Source organism: Mustela nigripes, chromosome 4 (genome assembly GCF_022355385.1).
Source record: "Mustela nigripes isolate SB6536 chromosome 4, MUSNIG.SB6536, whole genome shotgun sequence".
Classification (NCBI taxonomy): domain Eukaryota; kingdom Metazoa; phylum Chordata; class Mammalia; order Carnivora; family Mustelidae; genus Mustela; species Mustela nigripes.
In genome coordinates this window covers 68,680,902-68,706,383 of record NC_081560.1, presented here as the reverse complement: position 1 = coordinate 68,706,383, position 25,482 = coordinate 68,680,902, and the positions used below count along the sequence as shown (strand labels likewise).

At 35.8% G+C, this 25,482-nt stretch overlaps 1 protein-coding gene across 11 annotated transcripts in view; it reads left to right on the top strand.

Moving 5' to 3' along the window:
- Positions 1-25,482, top strand: part of PPP1R9A (protein phosphatase 1 regulatory subunit 9A) — a 299,308-nt gene that overhangs the window by 202,122 nt on the left and 71,704 nt on the right. For 7 of the 11 annotated variants that reach the window (XM_059396822.1, XM_059396823.1, XM_059396824.1 and 4 more), the window contains 2 exons: positions 6,626-6,761; positions 11,862-11,927. In XM_059396822.1, coding sequence (XP_059252805.1) covers positions 6,626-6,761; positions 11,862-11,927 — 202 coding nt within the window. The remainder of the gene's footprint in view (positions 1-6,625; positions 6,762-11,861; positions 11,928-25,482) is intronic. The other 4 variants (XM_059396831.1, XM_059396830.1, XM_059396828.1 and 1 more) reach the window with 1 other exon arrangement.

The following is a 25,482-nucleotide window of genomic DNA, read 5'->3' as shown; positions in this document are numbered from 1 at the left end:
GCAGTTCTTATTGAAATAATTCACATCAAAACAAGATAATTGAAACACTAGCAACAAGTCATGCTGAACACATAAACCCTCATTTTGTATTTTAGGTCTAGCCTTTATTTGTCCATTATAACCTTAGAAAATACTGAATTTTTAATCCAAATGTCTATTACAGTTTGGCTCCTGTTACCTCAACCTCTATAACTAAAAAATGAACAGATCAATCCATTCCTTGTGGAAGCAAAGTAAATGAATTTAGAAAGTAACAGGCAAACATATTGTTTTCTTAAAGGATCTTAAAGGCTGATTTACCCTGATATGAGGAAGTGGTGATGCAACATGGAGGCTTAAGTGGGTAGAAGAATAAATGAAACAAGATGGGATTGGGAGGGAGACAAACCATAAGTGACTCTTAATCTCACAAAACAAACTGAGGGTTGCCGGGGGGAGGGGGTTTGGGAGAAGGGGGTGGGATTATGGACATTGGGGAGGGTATGTGATTTGGTGAGTGCTGTGAAGTGTGTAAACCTGGTGATTCACAGACCTGTACCCCTGGGGATAAAAATATATGTTTATAAAAATAAAAAATTAAAAAAAAAAAAAAAAAAAGGCTGATTTAAGTAAATGTTTATCATTTCAGTCAGAGATAATGTCTAAAATCTAATTCGTAATTGTGCATAAATATCAGTTAATTTGGTCACATGTGTTTAGAGGGACTGATTGTTGCTGACTTTATTAATTGTTATAGCTTTGAAGACTTTAAAAATCCAGTTTAAAGGGATCACATGACCTCTACTTTTGTATTTTGACGGTATCTAAAATTAAGGTTCTCAGAACTTCAGTGCAAGTATTTTACCTTTGTATTGTGGTTGACTCTCAAAAATGTACTGTTTTCAAAGCTAGGATGATTCAAATAAGAGGTAATTGGCACCAGTGTACACAGATAGTCCTTAAAAATGAATTCACCCCATCTAGCTATTAATACATTATCCAGGTAAAAACAACAGCAAACATTGTTAAATACTCTCTAGGCAGTAGGTCCTTGGTTAAGCTTTTTATATGTATTATATAATACTTACTTAAGTTATTATATTCATTTTATGACAATCTGGAAACTAAGGTTTAGAAATGTTAATATAGTCAAGGTCACAGAGCCAATGAGTCATGTTTCTGGTTTAGTGAATTTGTCCTATCATAGCCTTTTTCCCCTTTTGCAGCCACTTTTAACCCCTAAATTTCACTATCACAGCTATCCATAGTGTGAATGCACAATTGAAATAATAATAACCTAATTTTAAATTTTGCATTTTCTTCTCAATTGTCTATGTGCTAGATTATATACATATTGTTACAGGAGTCCATTTATAAACACAGCTTCAAAATGGACCAGGCACTTAAGAACATAGAGAAAGGTAATTTGAATGTTACCCATTTTCCAAATGAGAGACTTTATCACTTTCATCGTCCCAGTAATAGTGCCTCATGTCCTTTCATGTCTATACCACATTTTATTCTTTTATCCCTCCTTTAGACACCTGAAGTAGATACCAGTTTTCACATGAGGAAAGTAAGGCACGGAGGATAGTTTAGTTCCACCTCTGGGTGCTTTCCCTCTGAACCGTACTTCTCAGGATGCCATTCTCCTCAGGCACATGTGAACTATAAATGACAGCGGAGTACAAGGCTTTAGAGATGTGTGTAGCTAGGTGCTGTCATGCTACCCTAAACAGCTGCCTGAATGAAGATGTGTACTTTAACATAATGCTTTAAAAAGTATTTCTCATGAGATGAATTCTCTATTTGATATACGGTTAGAAATCACCTTTATTTCATAAGACTGTAAAGTGATTTTGAATACAAACAACTATTGGGCAAATAGTGAATAACGTTAAGTTGTAGGGACCAACTCAGAAAGCCACACTATGATTTGAGCAACTATGCCTTCATGGTTTAAAATACTGATTTCTTATGCAATGTAGGGCAATACTTATTTCCTCTGGAATTTCAGTTGTACGTTTATTTGTTCCTTTCAGTTTTAGCATCACAAATAATTCTGGCTTGGAATTAGAGATCATGTTTTGAGGGCAGGAAGAAACATGCACATCGTATTGGAGTTTTGATGTATTATATAATTTTATTATTATATGATATGCTCTCATCATATAATTTGGGCTTTAAAAATAATCTTCTGCTCTAAAATTTCTCCCAAGGTCTTTCTTAAGACTCCCTCATTAACCTCTGGAGTCATCAGCAGTAGTTCTAACTTCTTGGCAAGTGAACCAAGTCTTATCTTTTTCTCTCCCTGAATTGTGTTCAGAGTAATTTTAAACACTTGCCTTGCAGAGGTAATAAACTTCTCCATTCTTAGGGAAAACTGTTCAACTAAAAGATCTGACTATGTAATTCTCAAATGAGTTTAAAGAATTAATGACTCAAATGAATCTAAATTCTAATTTACCTTTTACTTTGAGCTTGGCTGCTGTTTTCAGTTAGTAGCATTTTGTACATTAACTGCTTCCTTCAAATTTCTGTCAGCTTTATAATAGGCTAAGTGATACTTCAACCCCCACTCCGTTATGCATTTGAAGACACATAGAAGATCCATCTAAGTTTTCCTAAATCTCTCATTCTAAGATATGAGTTTCTTAATTGCTTTATATTTATATCCCTAGACATCATTTCTGACTTTTAGACTATTAACCAAAAATATGATGAATTCAAGACAGTCCTTATATGTCTAGATTAGTTGGGCATGGTAAAGGCTTTATGTACCTTCCATCACAGAAACCGAGTATCTCCAAATGAAATAGAAAAATAAACAGTTAAGAAAAGAAGAAATAAAAATGTCTTCATTGTGGATATGATCTTATTAGGAAAAGTCTAAGGAATCTGTAAAAGTCTACTATGATTAATAATAAGTGAGTTTAACAGGGTCACAAAATATAAGGCCAATATTCAAGAGTCAATTATATTTGTATATTCTAGCAACAAACCATTAGAAACAAATTAAAATCAGCACCACGTCCAGTAACTTGAAAAAACATGAAATAGAGATAAATTTAACAAACCATAGCTACAACTTTGCCTGAATGTTGTAGTGTATTGCTGAAAGTAAAAAAAAAAAACCTAAATAAATGCAGAAATGCACCATGTTCATGGATTTACATGAACTATTTCCACAAATAGATCTACAGATCTACAGAGTCAAAGCAATCCCAAATCAAACATCAAATGGGCCTTTAAAAGAAATTAGTGAGCTGATTGTAAAATTTATGTGAAAATGCAGGGAAATTGGAATAGTCAAAATAGTTTTGGAAAAGATATACAGAGTTCGAAAATTCACACCAACTAGCTTCAAGAGTGATTATATAGCAATCAAGGCAGTGTGGTATTCACACAAGGATAAGTACATCAGTGGAAGGGTTTGGAAAAGTCCCCAAATTCAGTCCACAAGTATCTTGTCAACTGATTTTCAACAAATATGCTGAAGTAAATTCAATGGCAGTAATGAATAGTCTTTTCAATAAATGGTGTGGAAACAACTAGTTATCCATGTGGAAAATGATGAAGCTCCACCCTTACCAAACATTGTGCATGAAAATTAATTTGAAAGATACAGATCTAATACAAATTCAAAACATTAACACTTCAATAGGAAAATAGGAGAAATCTTAAAAATCTTACATGAGGCAAAGATTTCTTAGATAGGAAAAAAAAAGACACAAATCTTTTAAAAAGTTATCAATTGAACGTCCTTGAAGTTAAAAATAATCTTCTGCTCTAAAATTTCTCACAAGGTCTTTCCTTGTGAGAACTTCCTTGTGAAGTTCCTTGAAGTTCAATTTATAAGACACAATTAAGAAAATTAAGAGGTTGGGGTGCGTGGCATGATCCCAAGGTCCTGGGATCGAGCCCTGCATAGGGCTTCTTGCTCCCTGCTCAGAGAGCCTGCTTCTCCCTCTGCCTGCCACTCACCCTGCTTTTAGTCTCTCTTTCTCTTTGACAAATAAAATAAAATAAAATCTTTAAAAAAAATTTTAAGGGGCCCCTGGGTGGCTCAGTGGGTTAAGCCTCTGCCTTCAACTCAGGTCATGATCTCAGGGTCCTGGGATCAAGCCCCACCTCGGGCTCTCTGCTCAGCAGGGAGCCTACTTCCCCCTCTCTCTGTGCCTGCTGCTCTGCCTACCTGTGATCTCTCTCTCTGTGTCAAATAAATAAATAAAATCTTAAAAAAAATTTTTTAAAAGGAAGAAAGAGAAAAGAGGTTAAATCAGAGACTGGGAGGTGATAATAAATAAATAAAACAGATACACAGACATTATTTGTATGTATGTATGTATCTATGTGTGTTTATTACATACAGTATACATAGATAAAGATATGCATCCAGAATGTATAAAGAACTATTACAGCACAATAATAAAAAGCTGGATAACCCAGATTTTTTTAAATTGGCAAAAGACTTGAAAAAATATTTCACCGAAAAAGATATAAGAATGTTCATTAAGTGCATGAAAAGATACTTAAATGTCATTGGTCATCAAAGCATTGAAATTAAAACCATTATAAAGGTACCATTAGCTATTCAGAGGAATAGCTAGAATTCTAAAAGACAGTACCAAGTGTTGGTTAGGAAGTAAAGCAACTGTAACTTTCCTGCATTACTAGCAGGACTATAAAACGGTATGACCATTTTGAAAAATAATTTGGCAATTTCTTTGAAATTTGAAGATACTCTAGACTATCAATTCCACTATTAGTTATTTGTGTAAGAGAAATGAAATTTATGCCCCCCCAACAACTTGCACACAAATGTAACTTTGCTCATAATAACCAAATCCAGCCTAAATATCCACCAGTAGAAGAATAGATAAGCAAATATAGTACATCTGGTACAATGAAATACTATTCAGTAATAAAAAGGAATGAATTACTGATATTTGCATCAGCATGGATAAGTCTCCCAAAACATGGTGAGCCAAAGAAGTCAGACACTCTATGATTCTGAAAATCAAAATTTTCAGATTTGAATCTGATTTTCAAAATTTGAATCAAAATTCAAAAGAAAAAACAAATCTAATATGCGCCCAAGGTGAGGATGATTTCCTAGAAAGGGAAATGGTATATTTTAGGTTGCTGGAAATGTGTATTTTTATTGGTGTGGTGATTGCAGGTTATGCGTGTGAATCTTATCAAACTATGCATTTAACGCTGATCATAATAATTTATTATGTGTAAATTATACCTGAATAAGGATGAAAATTATATAATTTATAAACTCTACTTATACTTGATTACCAAAGGAAAATAGCTCAAATGATTAATGAGCACCCAAAAGCGTAACTTAAAAGTCCTATTTGGAACTATATTAAAATACTGCTACAAAGACAATTAATTTCTAGCATCTAAGCATAAAAATTTTGACTTATAGTGCATTTGTACAGAGAATGGTGGTGTATTTCATTTAAACTTATGATCCAATACAGCAACATACTATAATCTAAGAACAGCATCAGCTAACTATAGAAACATGATCAATCAAATAGTTACAACCAAAATAATGAAATTAAATGATATGTAGAAACTAAATCATGTGTACTACTCATATATTTTTAGAAAAATAGAACCATATATTAGTATGAAAAGATGTTAAGTGAATAATAATTTGTTAAGCAAGACACAGTATTGATGAAGTTGTATCCTAAGTGACTGCAGCTTGCAACAGCGAATAACTTCCTTGCTTTTATTTTATACTTTTTCTTACAGTAATTGATTTGAACAGATATTTCCCTTTGTCCCTTTATTTCTTGAAACGACACCTTTCCTCATAGCATCTCTTTCTCCAAAACTATGATCTCTTTCTATTTTAGTTTTTCTTTTCTTTTTTTTTTTTTTTAGGGTTTTTTGTTTTGTTTTGTTTTTCTTTTAGTTTTTCTTCTAAACAAAAACCAAAGCCTGTATTTGTTTCCCTTTCTTATTTCCAGAGTTATAGTAACTTAGCAGAAATTAATGCCTCTTTATTTACCCACCTAAGGCATTCTATTCCTCAGAATGTTTTTGAAGCAGTTTTCGCATTGTAAAAAGAACAGTATTAGGGAAATGATTCTCAAGGTCAGCTGTACAAGAAATTAAGAGTTTGCTTCCACTTTGTAGGGCATCAAAAATGTGTGAAGTACTGTAGAATGGATTACATCTCTCTTGTCTTCTCCCAAAGGAATTTTTTGTTCTTTTTGGAGAGAGTAGCATGCAAATGGGGGGTTGGGGGTGGCAGAAGGAAAAGAAGAGAGAATCTTGAGCTGGTTCCACACCCAGCACCCACCAGAGGCGGGGCTGGTTTCAAGACCCTGAGATCATGACCTGAGTGGAAATCAGGAGTCAGATGCTTAACTGACTGAGCCACCCAGACACCCCATTTTTAAATTGTCCTTTACGTTTCCCCTTTCTTTTCCTTTAGGGTACGTCTGCAGTCACCTGTTCAGTTGACAGCTAACCTCCCCTTCCATGCAGGCATATCATTTATAGTATATATGTGATCCTCTCTTCTTGAGGCCTGACGGACCGTGATGAGCTCAAGTTACTTTTTTTGTTTTTAAGCTGGAGAATCCAACCATATTGGTCTCTTTTCACCTTCCTACAGATTTGTTATTGGGCGAGAAAAGCCAGGACAAGTGAGTGAGGTTGCCCAGTTGATAAGCCAGACGCTAGAACAAGAAAGGCGCCAGAGAGAGCTGTTGGAGCAGCACTACGCCCAGTATGATGCCGACGACGATGAGGTAGGTGGTGCTCACAACGTCCTTCCTGCCCTCTCCCCACTGTGTTCCTCCTTGACAAAACTCTCTTTACCACATAAAAGTAGGATTGGTTCTTTGCAGTTTCTCAGGGAGAATGTGTCTACATTCAAACTCACAGAAAGAAATATTACTTACATCTGTTATTAACTTATGAATCAAGTAATGGTATCCTGTTTACAGCATGAAGGCTTTGAGATCAAGTAAGTCATGTTTTACTGCACTATTGAAAGAAATTCACTGAAACAAAAAAAGGAGTAAAAACACTAACACATAAATAGTAACTGTTATTGTTGGAATTTGGTGATTTTCTCTCTCTGCTTTGTATTTTTTCCCATTTCTCCCCCAATTTTCTACAGTAAGTTTGTAACACTTTTTGAAAAAAAAAATAAAAACAAAACACAAAACATTTTGATTGAAAAAACGCACACATATGTACACAAACACACACAGAAAAGTGTTAAAAACTTCTGGGTGTTTTCAGGTTTCTTTTTTCCAGGAAGAGAAAATCCTTTGGATCTGCTCACTGTGATTTGTGCTAACATAACGCAGAACAAAGCATCTCCACCAACACATATCCCATAGAGCAGATACATATTGGAATAATTTTGCGTCCTGCTCTCTGTAGAAGATCAAGTAAATGAATAGAAGCTAACCCCCAAGTGAAAATGGCTCTCCGGAATCCTTGTGTGTTGTAATGTAATACAGATGCTGGTCTATTTCTAATGTAAATGCCAAATGTGCATTGATATAATGGGAAAACATGCTTTATTATAAACATGTTTAAACGTGTATGTGTTTCATATTGGCATGTCAAAAGGCCCATCAATAATTTAATCTGAGTATTTCATACTCCATAAACATAGTAAATATTCAGGTAAAACATATTATTTATACCACCTGATATAAGGACAGTGCAACTTTATATATTCAACCTCTACCCATCTGAATATATTCTTTTTCCAGAGCCCTTTGTTGGTCTCTAGCCAGGACATAGTGAAGATTAATAAATAGACATTGAAATATTTTCATGTGTTTTTAGTCTGGAATGTTTTAATCCAAGTATATCTTAACTTTTTACGTGTTGGTCGTTCAGTGTAATTTATTCTCCATTCATTATAGTAGACAACTAAAAATGGTCTATTAGCTAAGTTTTTTTTTTAAGTTTTAATTGGAGAATAAACATTACAAAGTCTTGACATCATTAAATTCATCTCTGAGAATTCTATTTCGTTGATTTAATTTTTTACTTGCAGAGTCCATCTGAAATGGCAAGTACTTTTTTTTACTATACTGAGATACAATGTATAAAAATGTTGCCTTGATTTAGAAATTAAAAATGATTTCCTCCAATATTCAAATTTTCATCTTAGCCTTCAGTTTCTCTGTGCTAGTGTTTTGTATTTTATCAGAGACACTGATTTTCTTTGGTGGCCAGCCTGTTGTTAGGATTGTAGAATCATTCTCTGCAGGCTCTGCTAGAAAGAATTTGGGTGTGAGATTTGGGGGAGTTTGGGTGACATCAAGTGGAAGAAGGCGAGGGGGCCAGGCTTCGCAGTCTGTGGGCCTCCGTGTCTTTGGCTTTGAGATTGGGCTAAATTTCTGCACTCTTTCTAGCTTTTAATGTTCTGTGAGTGTGTAAAATAAAACATCAAGTCTCGAAAGGCAAGAGGGAAAATAAGATAGTTCTTTAAAGCTCTCCCGGTGAAAGTTTTAGATCGTCTACTCTGTACTCCATGCTGCTTCCAGTTATGTTGAGGAATTGATCACATTCAGTCCCAGAGGTTTTCAACTCAAGCCCCTAAAGCTTTTTGTTTGTTTGATGTAATGTTTTTTCTAATTTAGTAATTTGAATCAATGCAAAATGAATATTTGTTACTCAACTTTTATACTTAGGAGCACATCATATGCAGTTTTGTTTGCTTGCTTGCCTGGTTTTTATGAGGAAAGCAAAGTTGGTTATCACCTGAGCAGATGTTTTCAGGACCAAGAAAGGTAAATAAATATCCAGTGCCTGGCACTTGGCAAGATGCATTTCCCTACATGATTTCATGTAGTCTTTACAGCACACAGAAGAGATGATTTTTCTAGAATGAAGCAATGAGGCTTTTCCTAGTCATATAGCTATAGTTGGCAGTTTTTTTTTTTTTTAAAGATTTTATTTATGTATTTGACAGAGATCACAAGTAGGCAGAGAGGCAGGCAGAGAGAGGAAGGGAAGCAGTCTCCCCGCGGAGCCGAGAGCCTGATGCGGGGCTCGATCCCACCAGAGCCGAAGGCAGAGGTTTTAACCCACTGAGCCACCCAGGCACCCCCAGTTGGCAGATTTTTGATGGGAATAGGGTCTTCCTGTGTCCAGAGTTGGGACTTGACAACATATTGCTGTTTTTGAATGGGGTAGACTAATGGGTCTGTCTTTGTTCGGGCACCCACAGAATAACTGGGTGACAAGAGATGTTGGAAAGTGGATTCCTGTGTTGGGTGATAGAGTTTCATGTAATACTTAGGTTCTGTGATTCTTTATTCTGTATTTCTAATAATAGGGGAATTAAATACTTGGAGAATTATTTTATTCTCAGCAAATAATCTGTAAGTATCCTATGAAGATAGGGTTTAAAGGGAAGAATAATTGAGTGTATGATTTTTTTTTTTAAATTTGAGTTTAGCTTTAGGTTAAACTTTTTCTTCTATTTTCCGTTGTGGAAATAGAAATCATATGTTTGCTACTATGTTATTCCAAGTAACCTTCACTTTACTGAAAAGGTCAAGGAGACTTTCTCTATGTTTCTCTCTCATACTCCCCTCTGACTTGTATTTCTCTCCTTTTCTTTTCTTGTGTGTTGCCAAAACATGCTCAATTAAAACCAACTGTTAATATTCTGTGCATAGGAGAGATGAAAGCTGTACAAATAATGAAAATTCACTCTTATATAAACACTTTATTTAAATTCATTTTTTACTCATACTACCAAATATTGTTAAAGCAATTTGAGTTCTCTGTCCCTATTTTTTATCTATTCTCTTTCTCTCTGTTAATGAAAAGTACAATGTCCAAGAGACATAACGGAGGTGAGAAAAACCTATAACCATTGGTTATGCAATGGGTAAATGATCCTGAGTTAATTTTATATGTAATTGAACAATGTATTGATTTACGTATATTTGTTAATCCTGAATTGTGTAATGAATCACTTGACTTCTCACTTTTCTTATCATCTATGGAATCATCTTGTGATTTCAAAGTTAGAATCATTTTTATTTCACAATATCCCCTGTGACATTCCCTGGGCCAACTAGGAAAAAACATCTAATTAAATATAGGACAACTGAGTTCATCCAACTAATTTCCAGAGCCAGCGCTTATATCAGCATAGTCTACTGAGGGATAGATAGCTTCTGGTTTTGGTCAAATCATCCAAGGTTGATTCTAACTTGGAACGTTCCATTGATAGAAGGGAGCTGCTTGCTCGAACTGCCTATAGGGAAAACATTGCAATGTGAGAAATATGTCCGAAAATTGTGAAAGTACAGTAGTTCTCTATCAAAACCATATTCAGGAATAAAAATACCTTATCAGGCATTGTGTGTGTTTACATGTAGTTGTTTTGATGATTTAGGACATTATAAGTTGTGCTCCAAGAGAATTTACAATATATAGATAATCCCCAAACTCTATTTAAATTTCTACACTTTCTGGGTTTTTTTTACCCCCAAATATTTAAACTAGAGGAGTTTACAGTAAACCAAATCAGTTTTAATTTACAATCCTGTTTCTGTTTACTCTCCATTAAATATTGTGATTTTAAAAGAAAAAAAAAAAGTTAAAAGGGCTTTGCCCAAAGGCTGAAGAATAAGGGGAAGGATCCTGTCAGGAAGAGAAAGATTAAATCTGAGCAATTGAAACATTTAAGATGTAGATTAGAATGTATCCGTAATTAGCAATTGCATTTCTGGATAATAGAATTATTGTTCATTTCTTTTTCTTTCTTTCTCTTTTTAAACAATCTGGAAGGTAACGATGGAGGAGTTCAATAAGCCCCTCACACAGTCAACACTATCCCACAAAATTCTGGGGGTATGGTAAATTTTTCAACTAGATTTTAATTTTCAATAACAACTTTAATCTCCTGTCATACTCCACAATTATCAATGTTTAGCCTTTTAGTGATGGGATGTTGTAATTCTGGTATATGTTTTGTGTAGCATGGGTCGTGTATGTAAGTTGTGGGTTTATATTTTTATAAAAGATCATTATGCAATGTGAAATACAGTCTGCTCACACTATAAATGAAGTATGAGCTGGTGCCGTAGCACTTTTTTGAATTAGAAAATGCATATAGTCGTTCACATTAAAATAAACTATTTTATATGCACTTTGAAATTATAGGATTATTTTTGGTTTGCTTCTTTAAATGTGCTTTTAAAATATGGTAATTATTACATTTTAAAGTCTTAGATTATAGATGGTATTTCAAAGTCTCTTCAGGCAGTAGTTTATAACAAGGTTAATCATCACTCTAGAAACTGAGGCCCCTTCTCTTAAAACATAATTTAAGCTCACGTTCATAATTTTTTTCATTACTGAAAATTAATATAATTATAACTGTATCATGAGAACATTAGCTTTTAGAATCTTTTAAGATATTAAATACAACTTAGAGCCGCTACCTACATGGATATGCATTTTTATTGCTTGTGTTAACTTGTAATGATTAGAGTCCGAAGTATAATGGAGCTATGGTTTGCGTAAGTGTTAAATGGTTCATAAGAATATAATTTTTAGGTGAAAAGCATTAAAAGGATAACATTGAATTTGACTCATGCTGTTTGCTGTTCCTGGTTGGAAACAGCTTGTGTTGTGTGAACAAGAGATTGCAATTATTATGGATAGCCTTTTAATAACATGAATTGACTTTATACTGTTCATAGTGTTGAGCATCTAAGAGTGGGAGGCATTCTCCCAGTTCTCAAACGTGTGTGTTCTAGCTGGCACTGGAACATCAGTGTTTTTTCTACCCTTTATCCTTGGGCTGCTCTCTTTACTGGGGAAAAGCCTTCTTTAATTTGTGTTGTCAACCATTTTAGAGCACTGTGGCTGAATTGCAAGGAGTGTCTGGCAACAGCAATAACAATAACAACTATTTCCTTAAGGTTTGTTTCTTTGTTTGTTTGTTTTGGTGAAAAATAATGTTTATATGCACCTTTCTGCTTCATGTGTGAAATTAAATATTCCATGTTTCTTATTAACTGGCACTGTGCTCAAAGAACCTCTCTAGAGCTGTGTGTTGAATAATAGTTGGAAAAATTATCATTTGAAAATAGTATTTACTTCTGAGATATGGATGCAGGTTCTGCAAGTTGTACTCACTTCCTAATGTTTAACCCTGGATGTTGTTAACCCTTAACACTTTAAATATTTTGTGATTCATATTAAAGGGGAAGAAAAAGATACCCAACAATAAGGCTGTACGTGTATACAATACAGAGTATATGTTGTTTTTAAACCCAGTGAGTTTTTTTTAGAAAAGAATCTGTTGATACAAAGTTCTTCATTTTTCAAAAAACTAAACACACATATATTTAAATTATAATGCCACTTATTTATGTGATTTATATGGTACACATAGCAAAATGTCTAAATAAAACTATTACACTTCAAATAATAGAATAATTCTCAGTATCTTTAGCTGTCAGTAACAGAAATAGAGGAGCTTAAAAATGGAAATCAAGCTTAAAATGGAGATTCAGTTATGGTGATGGGAGGGGCCTGAAAAATAGGAGAAATATAAAATCTTTTTAAACAACTTTATAGACTCCAATTTGACTGGATCTTTAAAATCATTAAATTTTATTACATCCTTTAGTTTGTGATCCCAAAATCTGCAGTACTGGTCATTGTCATTGAAACCCAGAATCAAGATGTTTGGAAAACATTTAGTTGAAGACTGTGTGTCCATGCTTGATCTAGCCTAGGCATTGTACATGTACACAGGCATACGCACAGACACACACATGCACGCACTAGCCCCTGGTGGTAGACATCATCCCATACTTGAAGAATCCTCTGTAGAAATATTCTTTGTATGTGAAAACAACATTATTTATGATATTGAACACAGACAGGAAGATGGATAGTGTCATGGGAAGATAGAGATTAGAATAGAAACCAAGGAGGGCACCTACTGCATGGAGCACTGGTTGTGGTGCATAAACAGTGAATCTTAGCACACTGAAAAAATAAAATAAATTTTTTTAAAAAAAGGAAAAAAAAGTAACCTTTGCCCAGATAATGTCATCTTTTTGTAGCTCACTTTCTTTATATTGTTTATTGTAATGCAAGTGATTTAAATATGTTTTCATGTTATTTTCTTTCCAACTACCACATTGTGATGATATTAATTCATGAGTGAAATATAAAATACTAAATAAACTCCATCAAAGTCTGCTATACCATTAAATTCCTCTGAGGGTATGGACTTTGTACATCCTAGAAATCATGCTAGAACAATTCTATATTACAGTGATGGATCACGGAGTTTGAAGTGTTTGAGAGATGTCACAGAAATAAACACAAATGTCAGCATTTTTCCAACTTTAAGAACATTTATAAGTTGAATATATTTTTTTACCAAAAAAGTTATAAAATTCAGAAAGGCACTGTGGGAGATGGATCATATCAGCCTTACTTTCCAGTGGGCTAGAAGGATTCTGTGGTGTCCCCATGCCTTTGCTCCTTTGGTCTTTTCTTCCTGGCGTACCATTCCCATTCTTGGTCAACCTTGTGTGCCTTCAAATCCTGTTCACTTTTTGGGTTCAATTTAGTTTTCACATGTCTTTTCTACAAAGCCTTCTTGGACTTTCTCAGCTGAGCTGGGGACTCTTTTCTATATGAGTCAACAACAGTACTGTGTGTGTATCTATCATCATTTACCCATAAATATCCCCCACTAGCTTGTAATTTCTTCAATGACAGGTTTCAATAGCTAGTTGATTTTTAATACATACCACCATGAGCACAGCACTGGGCAGCCAAGAGGAAGCCAAGAAATTGAATTGAATCACTCGAAGGATGCTAAGATGAAAATTGGAGAGTAGAGTTAAATGAGAATAAAATTTAGTTAGAAACATAATCTGAGATAGTGAGGGAAGAGTGACACAGAGTACATGGATAAAAGAAATGTCAAACCTGGCAAGACTAGAGATTGGAGATAGGGACTGAGGAATAATCTGAACTTGTCCTTTGGCACTTTGGGATTTCACACCTTTCTTTGGGTTTTTGCATCCATATCTTAATTGTTTTGAGAAAATGTGAATTTGCAAGAATACCCTATCTCTATCACACTGCACCAAGATTGTTGGCATGTAAAACCAGAGAAAAATGAATATACATATTTCATTCCTTGAAAACCTTTGGATCTTAGAGATAGGAATTTGGTGACTCACATTGGCATGACCTCTTTTTAGCCATAACTGAATAAACATACAATAGAAACAGTATAGTTGAAATGGCCTAAGTACTGTCGAGTTCAGTATTACATAGAGAGCCATCTTCTGCCCAGTAGTCATAGAAATACATTCTCATCAGCAATAAGGACTAAATGGTGACCTGATCAAAGACCCCAGTTTTCTAAAGCAGCCTTATTATGGAGGTTTGATAAGGATTTCATTTATTTTAAACTGATATTGATGCTAGTAAGGGAAGTGGTAAAAACTCTTAAGGGATTTCTGGAATTCCAGTCCTTACAGGGGCCTTAAAAAATCATTTTATTGGCTTAAAATTGACATGGAGTAAAATGTGTAGATCGTAAGTGGATAACTTGATTGTTTTATCATTATATAATCCATGACATTAAAGTTAACATTAATGAGGGATAACATATATAATAAAATGCACCAATTTTAAATGTATTCATGTGGGTAGATGGTATCATGAATACTTTCATGGACAGTGAAGATACTGAACATTTTCATTACCTAAGATAGTTTCCTTATAGAACTTTGCAGTTAACTCTCAGCCCAAATCAAACTATTGAATCTATTTTCTGACACTGTAGATTAACTTTGTCAATTCTAGAATGTCATTTGAATGGAACTGTAAGTACACACTTTTTATTGTCTGCCTTCTTTCACTTTCATAATGTTACATTTATCCTAAGTATCCTGTATATTATGATGAGACTGTAATTGGTATTTCTTTGAGTTGCAGTAGACAAAGCCAGGGCCCAGCCAAAGTGGGATGTCTAATTGGAGAACTCCATCATAAAGCTGGAGTCTTATGGGCTACACTACTCTGGAAGATGAAAATAAATCTAATCTTCCACTCCAAGGACTGCATGAGAAATTGCCAGTGTCAAACCTTGTCGCTGGGTGGACGGGAAGAAAAATTTTTTTCTGAGACCTTCTGATCACAGCAGCCTGAACTTATGCTACCTTTCAGGACAAAAAAAAAAAAAAACATGTTCTTTCTTGAGTCATTCATCTTTTTTTTTTTTTTTTTTTTTTTTTTTTTTTGAGAGAGAAAGTAGGAGGAAGGACAGTAAGAGAGAGAGGAGAGAAACAACCAAGGGCTGGATGCTTAACTGACTACACCACCCAGGTGCCCAAAGCCTTTCATCTTCAATCAAAGCTTAAAAGTCAAAGTTTCAACAATTTCAAAGTACAAAACTCACAGGGAAGAACAAAAGGAGAGGGCAGAGAGGAAGTGAGAAGGCAGGGGAGAAAAAAAGAAGAAAGGAAAGTAAGAGAAGTTTCCAGTTATTTTATCAATAATACCAAACTGGAACAAATACCTCCAGTTGTATATAACTTATTCCAGAAGACAAAAATGAAAGTAGTGCAACTCTGATACCAGGAATGCAGTAAAATTTTGAGAATGTGAGATGTATTGGGTTATAGGTATAACCTTGGTCCAAAACCAAATATTGATGACAAGATTTAATAAGTCCATCCTATTCATAAAAACAATGCCCCCCCCAAAACTAAATAAATAAAATATTGGCAAATCTTATCTAAGAACATATAAAAGAGGTATTATGGTGAAATTGAGTTTAGCCAATAATGCAAATATTAATATTTGAAAATCAGTCATTACTTGGATTTGACATCATACTGGAAGGCAAGAAGATGAAGAAATAAAAGAAATAAGTTGGAAAGGAAGAAATAAAATTGTTATTATTGCAGGTGCTGTGGTTATCTCTTTGGAAAACCTCAGATATGCTTATGATCAGTTATTAGAAATATAAAATTTTAGCAAAGCTAGACACATAATTAATACAAAATATAGCATCTATTTCAATGTGCCTACAGAGAGAAAATATAACTATTTTCTAATTATTTCTAAGTATTAATTACTTTAGTAAAAAGGAAAAACCTTGTCTAACAAAACCTAGGCAAGACCCTTATGGAAAAAAAGAAATTTTACTGAAATATATGAAAGAAAACTTATATGGAAGGGTGAAGAAACCATTTTCATGGATCAGAAGACTCAATAGTTTAATTTGAGTCAATTCTAAGTGTATTTATATATTCAATGCTATTCCAGTAAAAATAATTCTAAAGAATTTAAAAATGGAAGTTGGTAAGCTATCGCTAAAATCTGTAGGAAAGAACAGTGCACCAGAAATAACCATGACCTATAGCATGCCTTAGAAAAGAGATATTTATTATTAAACTGTAGAAATTTAGTCTCTGGAGCAAAAGAAGGAACAAGTTGGCCACGGAGCCCAGAAACACCCCTCACACATATGAAAATTGGATTAGTGATAGCTAACACTCTAGGTGAGTTGAGAAACGTTAGGCTCTTCAATGAAGGAGACATGGTGAAATTGCAACCTCCATTTCAGTCTGTACCCAAAAGTTCAGTCCAGGTGGACTGACTACTCAGATGCAAAATATAAAACTATAGTATTTAGAAGACATCATAGAAGAATATCTTTTTGACCTCAGTGTAAGAAGTGGTTTTGCTAACGTGAAACAGCTAAGAAAGCAAAACCATAAAAGAAAGGATTGACAAAATTGGCTAATTAAAATTTAGAACTTCTGTGCGTCTGAAGAATACCTATATGAATGCAAAAAGGCAAACCAGAAGCTGAAAGAAAGTATTTGAAAAATAAATAGCTGAAAGAGAATTATATAAAAAGTACTTCTAGGCACCAACAAGAAAAGACTATATAAAGAGGGCATTGGCTTTAACACTCATGTCATAGAAGAAGAACTTTAATGGCCAATGAGCATATGAAAAGATGCCCAAACATATTAGCAATCAGGATGTGAACATTAAAAACCACAATGAAATACTATCTGGTGTTTACTGAATTGATTTAAATTGGGTATTTTAAGTTTTGGTAAGAATGTAGAGTGAAAGGAACTATTATTCTTTGTTATAGGATATATTAATTGGCCCATCCACTTTGAAAAACAATTTGACATTATCTAGTAAAGCTGTCTCAACAGTTATATTCTTTACCAAACAATTAGTAAAATTCTTATATACAAGAGCTGTAAGACATGTAGTATTTTTTTTCTAAAAGAAAAAAATTGGTCACAACTGATAGCTCTATCAACAAAAGACTGGGTAAATATATATTAGTATCTTCATACAGGGAAATAATATGCGGAGTTCTTTCAGCAATCCACCACAACTGGTGGAATTTAGGAATATACCATTTAAAATAAAAACGACACAGGAGCATACCAACAATATGATTCCACCGATAATGCGGTTTACACCTGTTAAAAACAAACGATACATTGTTTTGCTCTACATAAATATGGTAAAACTAAAGAAAAACCAAGAATGATAAAATTCAGCAGAATTACTCTAAAGGGCATGGAACTGAAATAGAATGAAGAAAGCACACACAGAAAAATATTAGAATGTAGTAATACTGCTCTTTTTCTTGAACTAGGTTGTTCATTGGTAGTGGTGATATCATTATTTATATACTGTCTATGTGTTTTACAAATATGCTTCCTGCCAATTCAGTATTTAATGAAAAAATTAAAATCTGCCATGTACAATTCTTATGTTTAGCAATTATCTGGATATAAAATGATTATTACCTAGTTCCTGATCTCTAAGACTTAAAAACGTCTTTAAGACTCCACGTCTCAAACTTGCCTCAATGTGACAATCTCATGCTACGTCTTTAAAATTACAGATTTCTCCATCCAGCCTCAGACTTACTGAAACAGAGTATGCATTGTGTCAGGCCTAGGACCTGGGGAGTATGTGGGAAGGGGTTAGATGCGATCAGATCTGGAGTAGTCCAGCCAGGAAAACTGACCTTTGAGTCCTGCCTGGTATTGCAGAGATTTTGTAAGAAAGAATTGCGGCCACAACCCATCAGATAGCCATGAGGAAAGGAACAGAATTATCCTCTCTCAAAGGAAGTTGTAAAATTGAGATCATATTTATCATTAATTCATAGATAATTCATATAAATACCATCAATGATGTTTGTGTTCGCTTTACCTTTTCATTTACCAGAAATTCTAGAACTGTGACTTCTGGTTCTATCCGATCATCTGTTAGCATTTTTGCAATCATGTGAGTCAATTTGTATATGTACACACCGTATTTTCCAAGACTCAGTTAGTTGTATAATTATAGAATTATTGAAATAATAATAACATGTGCCACTTTGGTCCCTATAGTTGTTCTCTTCTGCAGATTAAAAATTCAGGGAAATACAAATCTCTTAGTCTCTTCCCACAGTTCTGTTGGCATCAGAATAAATGCTTCATTGTTTCCTTGGCAAGTAAAACAAAACTCAAGGAAGGCTGCCAATTTGAAATTGCAGTGTGACATTTGAATTACAGAGGTCTACTTTGGTCTGTTGACTGTTTAGTTCTGGATCTCAGTGGGAAAAATAAGGATCTTTAGTTCCCTCCTCATATAGAATATATTTATCAGGGACTTAAAGACAGTGGCATTTATGTCTTAGTGAGTAGGTAGCATTTGTTAAGAGGAATTGAATTAGGAATTTTGAGTCATGGAAAAATATAGTTTATACATGTAAGAGGCTTGCTATTTTGTTTGGAAACAATAAATATATATGGTAAAGAGTTTAAAGCACTTTGAAGGCAACCTGCCAAAAAGCCAAATAACCATAGTATAAAAGAGTCATCAGAACTAAGGACATGTAAAATAAAAGTATAAATTTAGATTTGTGGTTTTGATATTTATTTGCAAGAAGTTTTTGTTTTTGTTTGTTTGTTTTCTATAACCTAGAATCAGGTCAATATTGCATATATTCAAGAAAGAGCCAGTTTACCTGCAGGCAGAGTATGTGGAAAGGAATATTAGTTGGACAGTCTTTGAAAAGGTAATTTGAAAAATAATATAGGGATGTTAAAAATCAGCTGAATTTCGTAAACCTTTTTCCCCATTAAATAATAATTGGGAAACAGTTCTCCATGAGGCTCTCATATTTCTGAGGCACTGACTGCCCTTTGTTCTGAACTATCAAATGTTTGTGTCATGCACAGTCTTGGAAACTAGAGATAGTCTTTCCTTTTGGAACAAGGGTGGTGACATCGCCTGTTATAAAAGACTCAGGTTCTCTGAGCTCTGGCGTCTTCTCCAGACAGGCCTGCTTGTGCAGGTATGATCTGGTCCTCTTCCCACCACTCTCTGGAAACTGGAGTTTGAGGAATCACCACAAAGATATGTTAGTCTCTATCAACTAGTCCAAAGACCCATTCTGGGTTAGAGGAATGTTCTGACCTTGTTCAGACCAGAGTCATAGAGAAACACACTGACACCTACCTCTTGGGAGGGAAGGGATTTGCAGCTGCCACAGTCAGAAGCCTGGGAAAGCCTCAGAGCCTTAGTGAGTTCACTGTGGAGAGAGTGGAGCAAGGTATATAATGCCAGTTTAAGGAGAAATACCAGCAGCTGGACTGCCTTTGACTCAACCCCTCCTGCACTTCATCATGCCAGCTGTAGTCAGTGAGACACTAAGAGGTCTCAAAGTTCTTTGTGTTGCGTCTTGTCTGCTACAAAGGCTTATTGGCTCAGTCAGGGAGAATTCTTTGAGATAGACAATCTCTTGTGGGAATTTATTGAGGAATATTTGGGTCCCAGCTGGCCTACAGTGCTGATGAAAGTAACCTGCTGGAGAATAAGAAAGTGTCCCTCAGCGGTCTTGCTAAATTCTTACTAACTGTAAGTTACTAACTGTAAGTTAGCCTTACCACCTTGGAAGATTTCCCTGTCCCTTATGTTCTAACCAAACTTAGGATTGGACTCTAGGCTGAGATGGCCTCCAGCACAGTTCCTGCTGTGGCAGTGAAGGCAGGGCTGCGTCAAAGACTCTCCAAAGCCAACTTGGTTGTGTCAGTAATGATGACACCTTATATAGTGCTTCAGGTGGGAGATGCTGGAAGTTTGGTTAAAACACAAATAACCACTGCACTACTCAAAACAAAATAAATGCACCTTATTAGTGGTTCAGAGCCACCCTCTGCCTCTATGCCCCTGGATGCCTCTTCTATCTACCCTGAACTCTGCTGCTGTAAGGAGGAAGGTGACTAGCGGTCAGGATGAGATCTCCTTTGTCCTTTGAAGAGACAAGATGCTATATGAGCCCCTTAAATGTGCTGGGGAACTTTGGGAGGAGAGGCATCCAAATTCAAGGATGGATGGAGGAAGGATGCCCAAATTCAACTGATGTGGTTTGGGCAGTGTTCAAGTGGGAAGGGAAACAAAATGGTCTCTTGGATGGAACCCTTTGGGCAGATGCAATGTAATACTGTTGTGACTTCCACTGCTCTATGTGTAACGGAATCAATGTATTATGCACCTGCCCTTATCTGTCCCATTAGTGCCAGTGGAGATCCTCTCAGCTAGGGATTGCCAATATAGAACAGTAATAGTAGGACAAGAGAGAAAACACGTGTGCTGTTTTCTTCCAGGTAGGCCAGCAGAAACAGTATAGAATCCCAGAAAAAGAAGGAAAAACTACAGCTTATTTAAACACATCATGGTTGATCTCAGTTACTACAAGCTGAACTCATTCTGTTGCTTGGACTTCATTTAATAATGGTCTTATTGATATGAAATAGACTGACTAGATTTGGTGCTAGCCACTATGGTCACACTGATCAGTGTAGCTGAGGGAAAATCCCAATAATGGAAAAATTCACCAGAAGCCAAAATGATATAGAAACAAGGGTAGATATCAATTGGGAGATGATTCCTGTATGAGTCTCTGACTTCTCTGTGTGTCTGGTAAGCAGAGACATTCATGGCCTTTGTTTCAGATTACCTTTTTAATGATGTGTGTAGGGTGAACAGTGTTGGAAAATAGAGTGTCTCTCTTTAGGGCAAATGACAGACTTGCCTACTGCATGTTATTAAAAAAATATATATGAGTTCCCTCAGTTCAGAATACTTTTGGGGGGTGTGTGTGGTTTATAGTTCACGTTTTTCAATCAATGCAATTATAATTAGACACCACTATTTTAAGAGACTTTCTTTGAAGAAAGAAAGAAAGTAAAACTACCTTTTAAAAAATATTTGATATTTGAGTACTCACCAATAAATTCAATATAGTAGAACAGCTGGAAAGGGAACGGATTTATAGAGTTTGAGGTGGATAAGATTAGGAAATTCCTAGAAAGTAAAATTTAAGAAATTGTGGTTGAAAATTACCTCAATAATTGAGTATTACAGATTATAGTACAATGTAACTGCTATTCTTCAGATCTCTTTCTTTTGCTTTTCATTTAAGCATAGTCAACACACTGTGTTACATTAGTTTCAGGTGTACAGCTTAGTGATTTGACGATTTAATACATACTGCTGTGCTCACCACAAGTGTCACCATCATCTACCACCAGACCAATGCTATTACAGTACCACTGACTCAATTCCTTATGCTGTTCCTTTTATTCCCATGATTTATTCATTCTGTAACTTCTGTATTTCCTACTCCTGTTTATCGATCTTGCCCATCTCTCTTTCTCCCCCGCCTCGGGTAGTCATCAGTTTATTATTTGTATTTACGGGTCTGTTTCTGCCTGTTGTTTGTTCATTAGTTTTGTTTCTTAGATTCCACATATAAGTGACATCATATGGTATTTGTCTTTCTTGACTGATTTCACTTGGCGTAATACTCTCTAGGTCCATTCATTTTCTCACAGATGGCAAGATTTCATTCTTTTTAATGAATGGGTAATATTCCATTGTGCGTATGTCCCTTTGAATTCATGTTTTCTTATTCTTCAGGTAAATACCTAGTAATAGAATTTCTGTTTTTAATTTTTTGAGGCATCTCCATGCCTAAGTTCTGCTTCACTTTTAGACCATGTTCTCCTGGCACTACCCTGTCTTTGAACTTTGTTTGGAAACTGTTTCTTATTTTTAGAATCGAGATGTTCAAAACCATCAAGTCTTGGTTCCCTTCTGTTTAATGGTCCTCTCAATTTCTCTCTTTGGTCACATTTTACCATAATAAGCAGCATGAAGAAATCCAGCAGCACCTTCAACACTTGTTTAGAAATCTACTTAGTGAGATCACTCCATTCACTAGGGAGCTTTCCAGCTTTCTCCTTACAGAAGGTGATAATAATGTTGCTAAGCTTCCTGCCACTATGCAAGAATAACCCCCCCACCCCAGATTTCCACTTACAGGGTGTTCAAGGCAATTCAGGCTTGCTCTAACATACTCTTCAGAATCTTCCCAGCCTTCCTTCATTGCCTATTTCCAAAGCCACTTCCTCGTTTTTCTGGGTTTGCTATGGCAATACCACCTTTCTATTACAGTATAGCAAATTACTACCACAACTTAACAACTTAAAATGAGAAATATTTCTACTTCACAGTATCTGTGGGTCCATTTAACTGGATGCCTCTGACTCAAGATCTGTTCCATGGCTGTGAATAAGGCATCAGCCAGAGCTGCCGTCATCCAAATGCTCTACGTGGGGAGGATCTGCTTCCAGGCTCACTTGCAGCTGTTGGCAGGACAGAAAGGAAGATCCACTCCCAAGCTCCCTCATGTGACTTTTGGGACCCTCAGGCCCTTGCTGGCTCTTGGCCAGAAGCATCAGTTCCTGATGATGTAGGTGTCTCCACAAGGCCATGCACAATCTGGCAGATTGTTTCTCAAAGGCAAGAGGACAAAAGAGATGCAAGGCATAGTCTTCTTGTAAACTAATCTCAGAAGGGACATCCCATCACTTTTGTTGTATTCTGGCAGTTAGAAGTGAGTCATTAGGTCCAGCCCACATTCAATGGGGGAATGGATTATAGAAGAGCATGATTAGCCAGAAAGAACGATCATTAAGGGTTATTTTAGAGCCTGCCTACTGTGGTGGAAAATGGAGTTCCTGCTTTTCAGGAGTATGCTTGCTAAAGGAAGGGGTAGGGGGGGAAAAGAAAAAACAACCCAAAGAAGATATTAAAATACTGAAAAATCAAATGCTAACTTATAAACTGTCTACCGCAATTGCTAGAAACTTTTAAGAAGGGTAAAGATGAGTTTGAGTTGTTACAAAAAAAATTTATAGGCAAATCTTCAATCTATCTAATCATATTTTAGGAGAGATAATTTGCCAGAGGTATTATCAATTATCTGAGGAGCTGAGTGCTTGACAAAAGGAACATAGAAGGCCATATTCATAACCTAAATATAGACAATAGATGCTTCTTGCTTTAGTAGCGAGATCGTAGAATGAAGTGAAAAATCAGAAAACATTCTGAGCAAAAAGATTGGCAAGAAAATTTTGAATGGCTTGAGAAATGAGAGGAGAAATGTCTTGGCCCAGGCATCATGGTGGATGTTTTACATTATCTCTTTGAATCCTCTCAATGCGCTATGAGATTGGTATCTTTGGGGTCATTTTATAGAAGAGAAGAGCACGGAAGATGCATGCTAAATGACTTGCCGGCGGCTGTCATGCAACTATGAAATTTTTTTTTCTCTTTTAGGGCCCTGGTCTCTCCACCCCCAAAACCCATGTTTTGTTGTTGTTGTTGTCCGCATTGTTCTGGTGAAGCCAGAGGTAGTGAAAATTATCACAGTCATAAAGTCTCTGGCCTTTTAGCATATTCTAAGCACCGTGATTAATACTTTGAAGCTACCACTACCGGAAATTCTTCCAACAACCTTATGAAGAAGATGCTGTTATTCCCATTACAAAGATGAGCAAAGAGACTGAGTGGCCTAACATTGCAAAACTAGGACACAGAGAAGTCAACTGACAGAAGATGGAAAGAGAGATGGCTTTGCAGGGAAGGGGATGCTTTTGCTGAAAGCCATCTGGATGGCTGGCACAGATTTAGGAATTTTAAACATTAAAGTGTTAGTTTGAGGTCTTTCTCCTCCAGAGAAAAAGCAACTCTCTTCTATTCTCCAACAGAACAGAGTCTGAAAATATATATAACCAAATTCAAATCCAGTAAACAAATTCCAACAAAAACTGCATAATCAACGCTATTTTTTTGATTAGCACCATTTAGTTTCCAGAGCAAACATTGCTACAGCAAAAATTACTGCTAATGGTTGAACCTAACAACAAGAGAAAATCCCCAAAAGGGTCATTTAGGCCCCAGCTGCAGCTGTGCCTCACTATATTTCTTACTTGAAAGCTGAGAATTAACAGGAAAATCAGGGCTGTGCCGTGCTGTGCAGATGTGGCTGAAACTGCATTAATTTATTCAGCAAACATTTGTTTAGTGCCTACTATATGCCAAGCATTGTGCTAGCTACACTGGGATTTCAGGAATAAATCATACCTGGTGCTTTCAAGGAGCTTATAGTTGAAAGTGGTTGATAGAGGGCAGATGTAAAAGCAACCAAGTTTTATGAGTGGCATAAGGAGATCGTAGAAGCATAAAGGAGTGGATTAGAAGAATCTTCAGGCTGTGGCTTCATAGGATGAGCTGAGTAGATTAATCTTCGTCTTGGATGCCTGGGGCAGGAGGGGCAGGGCCAGTAAGTGGAGACAACAGAGGCCTGGAAGTTTTCTTGGTCCTGATGCCTCCTACCAAAACTGGGAATATAAGAAGAGGAACGGGTTTAGGGAAAAGAAAAATTTTACTTCAGAAATGGCCAATTTGCTCATAAAAGGTTCATGTGGCAGGATCTTCCAGGACGTTACATTTATGAGACCAAAACTTTGCGAATGTCTGGTTACAAGATTCCGATTTCGAAAAGCTGTAGCTTATGTTGCTGTATTGTAGGATTAGCAACACGACAGTAGCAGCAGCAATGGCTTGTCTGGGGTGCCTACCAGGTGCCATTCCTTGGTGCCTAGAGACACCCCTAACTTAATCTCATGACAACCTTGTAATATATCCTAAGGGGGTATTTTTGTTCTCAGTTTATAGATGAGGACTTTGAAACTTAGATCTGAAAGCTGACTTTGCTCACATCATAGAGTCAGATTTTGAATCCAGGGCTATGGGACTTCAAAATCAAGATTGTTTAGTTGGACTCCACTTAAGCAACTCACCAGTATAACAGATAACATCCCTTCCTTCTCTAAAGCCTAAACTGAGATCTGCACCTTTCCTGAGTCCTCAAAGCTCAAGAATGTCTCCTGCGTTTGTTCCCACCAGTCAAAAGTTAGAGATTTACTAAGAGGCAGAACCTGTCAGCTGTACTTATTATTCTTGTAATTATGTGTTTTCTTAAAATATTAAGTGCTCCAATGTCATATGAGTATAAAGAAGTTGTGTCCATGAAAATGAGATGAA